This window comes from Opisthocomus hoazin, chromosome 4 (assembly GCF_030867145.1).
Source record: "Opisthocomus hoazin isolate bOpiHoa1 chromosome 4, bOpiHoa1.hap1, whole genome shotgun sequence".
Classification (NCBI taxonomy): domain Eukaryota; kingdom Metazoa; phylum Chordata; class Aves; order Opisthocomiformes; family Opisthocomidae; genus Opisthocomus; species Opisthocomus hoazin.
In genome coordinates this window covers 13,263,706-13,273,612 of record NC_134417.1, presented here as the reverse complement: position 1 = coordinate 13,273,612, position 9,907 = coordinate 13,263,706, and the positions used below count along the sequence as shown (strand labels likewise).

The following is a 9,907-nucleotide window of genomic DNA, read 5'->3' as shown; positions in this document are numbered from 1 at the left end:
CCAGAAATGCTGCCAGAAGTTGTTCTGAGGCCATCTGGGATTCCTCATTTAGATCATACAGGAAGCAGGAAATAAGACTGATCTAATGGCAATTTTATTATAAATCAAACTAAATTACTAAAAAGCCCTACCTGTCAAAATTAGGTTTTGTCAGACAGCAGTTTCTATTTACCTTATACAAGTCAGCTGGAGAGAATGAGATCATTGTGGACAGGCAGAATGGTCATAAAACTCCCAGAGCAAGGGCAGGAAAAGAAACCTCGACCAAAACCATTCCAGTAACAGACAATATGAAATCTGATGTCTTCCCGTAGGGGAATACTTGTGGGACGTACTTCTCTGCTCCAGCGGTTTTCCCAAATTGCCACTCTAGGAGTCTGCACTAGGCTTCAGAAATCACAAAAAAAGTAGGCTTTCGGGTAACTATTGTAAAATTCACACTGACCTCCCCTCCTCTATTGGTCTCACACACATGACACACTTCAGTCTGTTTAATACCACTGACTTATTTCAGAGGAACATTTTTTACATTACGATGGTTTGTTGACATGGACACAAACACTCACATAGACTCCCAGCTGCAGACACTTTCATAAATACAATTTTCCACTAGTTCCTATTAATCGCACAGTAAAGGTTTAAAATAACTTTTCTTTCAGCCAGTTTTCTTGAACGTCAGTTCCTTTCCCTTTATATTCTTTTCTGCATCCCTAAACTACAACAAAAGCAAGACTTTAAATTAGTCATTATGATTAATTGTCCATTTCAACACCTCTCATTTGAGGCTCTGGGAAGCATTTTATAGTTTATTGGGTGATGGGACTGTAATCTTTACAAGATCAACCCTGATCAGCAGGGTTTACAAGATACGCTCTGCAGGATTTAATTTTCAGTTTCTTGTGCCTATATAAATCACGCAATGAAAGCCAAAAATGGGGATCAGACCTTTGTGTCCACCAGAAGCAGTGACAGAGGTCTAAAGCGCCTGGTTTAAGGCCAGGTCAGCAGGATTTATTGTCTTCTGATGCTCACCGACTTCCGTAGTGCAGGATAGGACCTTGAGGGTGGAGCAATCACGCCATAAATGCCAAAGGATGGACCACAGATGAAAACTTATCACGGCTTTTCATGGGCACTCATGTCTCGCTGCTCAGTCTCAGTAAAGGAATGTAAATCTCCTTGTAATTTCCAAGCCACCCATTCAATCTTTTGAGTAATTATGGGATGACAGCTGATTATACCCTGGAAATGCTTGCAAACACTATTAATCTTTTGCTCATATGGGCTGTTTATAGCTATAATTATAAATAAGTGAAAGGAGCAAAGTGATTTCTGATTGGGTGGCTTGGGAAAGAACCAATGACTATAGCCCAAAGCATTCACTCAGCACCCGATAGCGAAAGGTGCTGAGCACCCACAGAAGCGCGTGGGGTCTCAGCACCCCTGAGGAGTGCTCAGCACGTCTCGGCAACGGGCTGGATCACACCCATAATAACAAGACTGGGGCGGCAACTCAAAGAAATGTTCTTATTGAAGTTGAGGATAAATTGAAGGGAGGCAACCAAAGAGAAACTATTTTCAGACAGCAAGAGTAGAATTTCAGTAACATTTAGCCTGATTCCTTGGAAATAAAATGTCTATGGAAGATTTCTTATTCGGGCTGAAGTAATTAAGAGGCCCTTATTAAAGGCTTGCATACACATACTAAGTCAGGCAATGTGATGCTCATTTTAATGCCATATTATTGCCAGATGGGCCTTTACATTCATAGTGATGTATTTTTGCAAAAAATACACATACTTCTTTTTAAAATTCTACTTTAGTTCTAGTATTTCATTGCCTTGAGGTTCAATTAAAACAGCCACAACCATCTAAACAAATTATACCTGTAGAACATTTTTTCCTATGACTGAAAAGGGATTTTTAAGCTTTCTATTGCTTTGGAATGTTAATTTCTATTAGTACTATTCTCTAATAACAAGCTTCCATTTTCAGCTACGCCTGACTCATGTAAAATACTGGTATGGCTTGAATTTATAATTCAAAACCAGTTATTTTCTCTCTAGGAATTACAAAAGGTAAAGCATTTAAATGGAAAAAATAAGTATGACTTCCTAATTCAAAGGTGTTTCACTAATCTAATCTCAAAGCTAAACTCAGGGTTACCACTTTGATATAATAAATTAAATCAGTGATATAACCACATGAAGCCAAAAACTTCCATTTAATTCTACAGTTTGTATGCATGTGACCCAGGCAGTGAAATCACAGGGCTATGGAATTGCCTCTGTAACACAAAGAGAGGACAAATTTTATGAAGCTAGAAAGATATTTGAGCGGACAAGCTAGGATAGAATGGGAGAGGAATTAATTTGTTCTTTGTAACAAATGACTAATGACTGCTGTTATTGAAAATGCATAGGGAGTGACTGACTTTTGCCCAGACAAAATAGACTTTTGACTGTTGTATGTAAAATTCATTATCTGTTAGAAAAGTCTTTATGATCTTTATTGAGGTAAGAGACTTGGGATTCTGTCATGATGATTTTCTTTAAAAAATTATTGGAATACTGCTGCTGGTGAATTGTTGACAATTCCTTCTGTCCCATGGCTTTCCACAGACCAGTCTTGTTGTTTTTCTCATCTTTTGATTATATGACTGTATAATGAATAATTTCAGGGTTGCAAGATTAGGGATGGAAGTTTGTGTGACCAACACCACTCCACTTCAGCACCTGTGGCTAAGGTATTCTAGTGGGGCTTCAGAATAAAAGAAGAAATTTTGAGGTCTAGATGCAAGGTGAGGTGAGTTCAAGGACAGGCAAAGCACAGCAGGAGCACAGCCTGTGTTCTTCTTAAAAGCAGTGAAATGAAGAGTAGTTAGAGGATGTGAGCTTCTTATGAGAAGCTTCTGTAGCTTAGAAGGCAGATTCCTACGGCAGGATCTAGCTCCGTCCGGCTGCAGTGATGGGCTGGTGATGCAATTAACTATGTCTATTTCCTCTCCATGTGGCACCAGCTATATGCATTTTGAGATATAATATTGTTGGTGGTTTGGGGAAGATGGAAGTTGCCAACCCCACGACGATTTCTTACAATTAGGAAAGAGACGTGGAAAAGGAGGTAGGGATAGGCAGATACAGACAGGGATTTTCTGAGACTGCAAAAGAACTACCTAGACATCTGAGGAAAAGGCACTGAAGGAACAGAGGATACTGATAATTGAGGAAGCTGTTCTGTCCTGCAGAAGTCCTGTAGAATTTTGGCCAAATGACTGACTGCTGAATTCTAGATGTTATGGCTGATCTGCTGAAAATGGACTGGGTCTGAAAAAAAAAAATAATTTGGCAAATGATTGCGAAGTTACAGAAAATCACTTTTCATAGTGACTTTTTGAAGCGAGGACTGCTTACAGTTGCTCCCTGTCTGGTTTTGTTCACTATTGCTGGAGTTGTAGGACAAGAAAACTCCTTGGGCTCCCATGGTCAGAGCCCCACAACTAACAGCAAGGAACTCTCTCCCCTCCTCCATGCCTACTTAAGCAAACGGAGTCATTTCTCATGAAGAAATTGCCTGGTTGCAGAGGAAAAGAAATGTTTTATTCTCATGAAAAAGGCTCGACAAAGTCAAAAGTCAAAGGGGCAATTTGTGACAACAGCAAGAATGTGAGACTTTCTTGAGATATTTGAAGCAATTATTTCTGGAGTTAACCTCCGTAGTATAATGTGCATACAAGCACATTATGTTACACGCTGTCTATATTATTATTTTAAATGATTTTGATTTGAGGGTAAGTTTCTACTTAGCAGTTCAGAGGTTTAAGTGCTGAGTACACCGTAACAACTTGACTACACTTGAAGCAGCCTGCAGCAGCACCAGGAGAGCTGAAGACCCTGCTAACCACCAGCTGCCAACTCAGGTCTTGAAGCTGGTATTTCTGGACAAAAAAAATGCAGCATTTCTAATCCAAGTGTCTGTGAAGGCAGGACAAGACAGAGCCCTTGGGCACTGCACAGCTTGTGGAGCTCAGTTGTGAAGTTTCACAAGCATGTTCCCTTCCATCGGCCAGAGTCCAAGTGAAGCCTGTGGGGACAGGAGATGTCTTGCCCACATCTGTCACTTTGAAAGCAGTGTTTTGGGTAGCTTTCAGCTCTCTTTTCTCTCTAGGGGCAAAGCTTGCATTTTCTAACACCAGCCAAAAATGAAATTGGTTTTCAAGAGACCAAGGAAAATGACAAGAAAATGTAACAGCTTCTAGCCAAAGTCTGGGCTTGCACTTACAGGTATGAGCTGTGTTTATATCACAGCTCTCTCAACCCATTTCCCTCATATATTAGAAATCTATCTTTGTCAGCTATTTCCTTTTCTTTCATTATTGCATGTTTACAGCCTTCTTTCACTAATTATTTTCATTCTTTCCTGCTACTGTTTACATCTACTTTTTGATAACAAAATGCCTCTCGGGATTTCTCTGGGATGCTCCCTCCTCTTTATGACCACTGGTTTCCACCTAACAGTGCTGTTTCAGGACCTGTGTATTAGTCTCTGGTGAAACTAGCTGCTGCTCCTGACAGAGGTGAAGTGCCGGGCTGTGATATCAGAGAGCAATGCGTACGTACGTGACACTCAGCTGCTGATTTTACTCTCAATTCTCAGGGCGGAAGCTTCGTCTACTTCCCGTCCCATCTGTGGGAGCTGTGACATCATCTCCATGGTATTCTGAAATGATGCCCAACAGTCCTGTTTTTCCCTCTCAGAATTTAGTGAAGTAATTGGTAATTGCTTTCATGGTTGATGGTATGAAGTGTGTTCCACATGTCTCTTGTGATTTAATTCCTTCTTGACGAGTTCTTCTTTTTTCAGCTTTGTAATTACACTTTCTTTGTATCTCCAAGTACAAGCGTTACTGTTAAGCTGTTCTGGATCTGAGGTGAGGTTCGATCTGTTGTGGACCTCTATTGAAATGCTTGTTTACCTGTTTTGTGCCTTAAAACTAAAGCTGTAATATAGTAACTATTTTTTCCATCTCCATTTTTCATAGGCCAAAGTTCTTACTTGAAATCTTGAACTTGCTTTTTAAAAAAATGAAGATAGAAGTACTTGCAGTGTCATCCTAGTGACGGCATTGCTCGCGTCGGCTAACGCAGTGTATGTACCTACGTAAGCTCATCAGCAGCAGTAGTGCTCTTGTTTGGATGAGCAGAGGCTGTTCATGGATGTGTGCATAAATGTGGTCGTACTGTCTGCATTCAAAAGATGTTTGTTCTCTGGCGATTCTCTGTGTGCCTGACAGAGGTGGCAGGAGAAAGTAGGTCACGAGTAATTGCCCAAGAACTGGAGGGTCTTGTCTGTTTCTTCTATAGCTGGCAACTGCAGCTTCGTCATTGCGTGAATGCATTTTCAGTATTTCCCAATTGCTGCTTTTCTGGGCCTTCCCTCTTCTAGGAGCTCCTTGGGACCGAGGACTGAGTCTTTTTCTTTGGTTTGTACTACCTCCCTCCCTGCCGTGTGTGCTGCCTGGTCCAGAAGAACGAGCTGTCCCAATTAGCCATAAAAGCATCTGGGCATGCAATGCAGGCCCTGATTTCTGCTCTGGGTTCCAAACAAAAGCATGCAGTTCTTACAGTTGCAGTAGCCAAGGTCAAATTTTCCCTCCTTCCCCCCTTTATTCTTTCTAATGTGGCTCCAGTAAAGCACATCTGTTAGGCCCATAGAGACATATAGGATAAAAAATGAGGTGTCTCTTTGACGACTATGTAGGTGGATCTCAAATACACGAATCCTTCTTTCAGCACTAATTTTTGTTTTGGATTGTGCCTTTGGTCCTCAAATAACACTTCCAAGGTGTAAATGCACGCTGATCCCAATAGGCTGCCATCTGCTTTTATAATTTTACATCACTTTTAAAGATGTAAGCCATTGTTTACAGTTTTTTTTTTGGACTATACTTTGTATCGCAATAGGAGAAAGCGCGGAAGTGGGCCAGCACATCTCCTTCGGCATCACTGTGCTCGCCTCCAGTGATTTGGTGATTTGTTGGGTGTTTCTTTAATGACAAAAGTGTGATACTTTCCGTGTGTTAAGGTTAGGCACGTGAACAGCGTTCCTTTATGGAACTCTGCATGACCAAACGATGGAGCGCTCGACGGCCCCATCGTCCATGCACCAACGGGATGTGCAGAGCGGTCCCCGTCCCAGCAGTGCTGTGCCCACACGTGGAAGGGTCGGGCTGTCGTCGGCTCACAGAGTCACGGCTTCCCTGGCTCGCAATCTCCCCAGCGACGCTGCATTTTCAGGAACAGGTTTATTGGCACGTAATGGCGGCCAACGAAACCACCGACAGCATCTTCTGCGGGAGGCGAGCACGGTGCCCCGCGCGGCCCGCACCGCCGGGAACGCTCCCAGGAGCGGGTCCGCCACGCCAGCTCGGCGTCTCAGCCGGGCAGGTCCCGGGAGCGGCGGCACCGCGCTGCCCCGAGCCAAGACCCGAGGCGGGGCAGCCGCCCCACGCTCCGGGCCAGGCCCTGCGCCCGCGCTCCAAGCGCGCGCCTCCCGGCCCGCGCCGTCCCCGCCGGGCGCGTGCAGCGTCCCGCACCTACGGCGGCCGAGGCGGGGCTTGCGCCCGGCCCTCCCCCGGCGGCAGCGGCAGGAGCAGCGGCGGGAGTAGCAGTAGCGTGTACCCGGGCGCGGCGGCCGCAAGCAGCTCTCGGTGCGCCGCCGGGCGCCCTCGCTGCCCGGTTCCTCCCACCGCCGTATAAAGCCTGGGGCGGGCGGCAGCGCCCTTCCCTGCTGTCCGCTGCGGAGGAGGAGCGGCGCCCCGGGCGCGGCGGCTCCCGCCCCCCCAGACACCGGTTTTTCCCCTCGTTTCCCCCCCGCTCTCGGGGGCTGGCAGGGCGGGGAGCGGCGGCAGGCCGGCGGGTGCGGAGGGGGAAGATGGCGTGGAGCGGCGCCCGCCCGCCGCGCCTCCTCCTGCTGCTGCTGCTGGCCCTGGCGCTGCCGGCGGCGGCGGAGCGGCGCCCCGGGCTCGGCCCCGCAGGTGAGGCGCGGCGCGGGGGGTGGCGGTGCGGCGGCGGAGCCCCGCGGCGCGGTGACGCCGGCCGTGGGAGCGGTGAGGGCGGCGGGGATGCGCTGCCGGGCCGGCGATGCAGGCGCCTTTGTGCGTCCCGGCGGGCCGGTAACATCCGCCGGGAAGGGCACCCCGCGGCCGGGGCAGGGCTCCCCCGGGAGCTCCAGGGGAACCGCTTGGTAACGGGCTTTAACCCTCCGGGGCGAGTCGTGCAGAAGTAGATGCATAACCCCCCGTGGGGAAGATTCCTTAATGGGAAGCGAGTCTCCCTGCGTTCCCCCTTCCCCTCCCCTGCCTTCCCGTTCCCCGAGCCGAGGTGTCGATGAACATGTTTTTCCCAGGCTGGGAAAAGCACCGCGCCATTCGCTTCTTCCCTGAGCTGTGAGCAAGTTTCCTACTTCGCACAGAAGTCGGCTGGAGGCTTCGGTGCCCCTGGCCGTCCCTCGGGGGCTGGCTGGCTGGTTGCTTGTCGTGTTCTGTGGTGACTTCAGTTTCAAGGAGCCAGAAGACAGAAGGAAATTCTGTCTTTGGCATGTAAAGGAAAAGAATGTGTGCAGGAAATTCCCTCGGAGAGAGGTGTCCAGGCACATGTATGTCCAACTATATGCCAAAACAGATTTCTTGCTCTGATACTGTTTTAGAATCTGTGCTTCTGATTTCTATTCTAGGCGTGCAAAGGTATTTCATCCCACTAGATTATTACCACATGAAATCCAAAATAGTTTCATTTCTTGGCTGGTTTGCTCAAGAGTGTAGTCGAGTTATTTTTAATATCTAGCTTAATTTTCTTCTGGTGTGCAGAAGGAAGCTCCTTTTTTTTGAGAAGGAAGTTCTACTTTTGATAGGAAAACTGCTGAGTTGGTTGATAACTAGCGTTAAAAAAATGACATTGATGAATACCAGACTCTACTCAAGGAACTTCTCATTTCCAGTTTTCTTAAAGCTTTGCTGCGTCTAGTCGCTCAGAGGCTTTCTCGGAAGGTTGTGGTGTGCACTGTAGGTCACAGTCTGTCAGGGGCGCGTCAGCATTGCTGTTCAGCCTCTGCTGTCCCTCCGAGGTGCGGGCTGCGGGGGCAGCTCCCAGTGAAAAGTTGAGCTCCTATGCCTGTCTCCAGGGCAGCAAGATTGCAAGTCAAGCTCCTTTGAAAATCAGTTATTGCAATCCCAGTTATATTTTCTCAAACGTATCTATTCAAATAATGCTTTTTTTTTTAAACTGCGCATGAGAGAGATGGGATCTCATGCTGATATAAATTAATAGCTGACACGGTAAGGATTTTTCTTTAATCCTGCTCGTGTTCAAAGATGTGAAAAGCAACGAGGCGTAATCCAAAAATAGACTGCTATGTCTATATAAATAATAAAAATGATGCTACACAAATTACAGTGCTAGAAAGCACTGAAACATTTATACATAGGTGTTCACACAGGCAGATGTTATTTCTTTTTAATTTAAACACAAGTAGCCTGAATTGTAGAAGGCTCTGCTGAGCTGAAACCACTACTGGAGTAGTTTCGTGACCCCCAGACGCTGCCTGCTGTGTTACTTGTGTTTATTCCAGTTTTAACCCTTAAATGTTTCGCCTGAGTCTGTGCTGTATTGATGGGAGAGGGGCAGACCTTACTGTGCCTCCAGTTCTAGAAATCTGATTTGTGATTTCTAGTTTCTTGATAGTTTGTACAAGTTGGTGGAAAGCAGCAGGCAAAGACACAATTTGCCTGTTGGATTTTAAAGCGGTCCATTAGCGTTGCTTGCTTCAGAAATAAACTGTAACAAGAGTGTCTGAAACTGACTGCCAGGCTGCTTCTTTATTGCTTAATAAGACTTAGATGTCTTGCTTGGAGAGGTTTGGAAAAGTTATAGCAAGAGAGCTGCCTGTTGCACAGCAGTGGTTACTTGAGCAGTGAGCAGTCAGTGCAGCCCCGTGGCAAACTCTGCTTGCAGAAATCCCTCCTGTGCACCTTCGCCACGGGTTTACGTCGGAGAGAAGGGCACTGTTGAGCTCTGAAAACCTGACTCCTGTATGGTGAAGATACATAAGTTTCTATGCTGTAACACCAGTGTTGAAATATTTCTGTTGCACCATACTTGCTGCATGCGTGTTGCTTGTCATGTAACGCACTCCAGGGCGCGTGGAGAGCGAGTGGAAAAGGCATTTGTCATTGCGCTAGAAGCAGACATTGCTCTTGGCAAGAGACGTAGAGGATGTTCCCACCTAAAATGTTTTACTAATCAGCTGTTTGCAGGGGAAATGGCTTTGCTGCCTTGGAGTCTGTTCCCCAGCACGGCTGAGGGGACTTGGGCAGCTGCAGCGCAGCTGCGCTGAGGTGTTGGGGCCACAGGTTGTAATGGTGGCAAGCAGGCAGCTTTTGAGGTGGTCCCCATGGTTCGTTGCTGTCTACCAGTGCTCCCGAAATGTGAGGGGTGGGTGGGTGGATCAGGATGGGGTTTGTGGCGAAGGGGGTCTCGGCAGCGTGGGTGGCTTTCCAGAGCCAGCCCAGCCGGCTGTGGGAGCGCCGAGGGCTGGCTGGCTCTCCTCCACCGCAGTGTCCATCAGGTGCTGGTCACAAGTGCTGTAAGCAGTGATTGCTGACTGGTCTAGCCGTGCAGGGACTCACTTGGACACACAGTGTGTGCTGTTGCCATTTCTGTGCTGTTCTGACTTTTCAGGGCTCAGCCAGAATGGTCTCTGAGAGTGACAGCGAGCGATCGATAGGCCTTTCCCTTGGAGGCGCCTGTGGTGCGCAAACAAGGGAATGTAGTTGTTCAGCCACCTTGACATACTTATTAGAAGTACTGGAAGACTCTGCCTGCTTGGTGGAGAAGAGGCCGTAAGCACA

At 47.0% G+C, this 9,907-nt stretch overlaps 1 protein-coding gene across 2 annotated transcripts in view; it reads left to right on the top strand.

Moving 5' to 3' along the window:
* The first annotated feature begins 6,653 nt into the window (after positions 1 to 6,653).
* PLOD2 (procollagen-lysine,2-oxoglutarate 5-dioxygenase 2) overlaps positions 6,654 to 9,907 on the top strand; it is a 62,701-nt gene continuing 59,447 nt past the window's right edge. For both annotated transcript variants that reach the window (XM_075418017.1, XM_075418016.1), the window contains exon 1: positions 6,654 to 7,036. In XM_075418017.1, the coding sequence (XP_075274132.1) occupies positions 6,934 to 7,036 (103 nt within the window). In that variant the 5' untranslated portion in view covers positions 6,654 to 6,933. The remainder of the gene's footprint in view (positions 7,037 to 9,907) is intronic.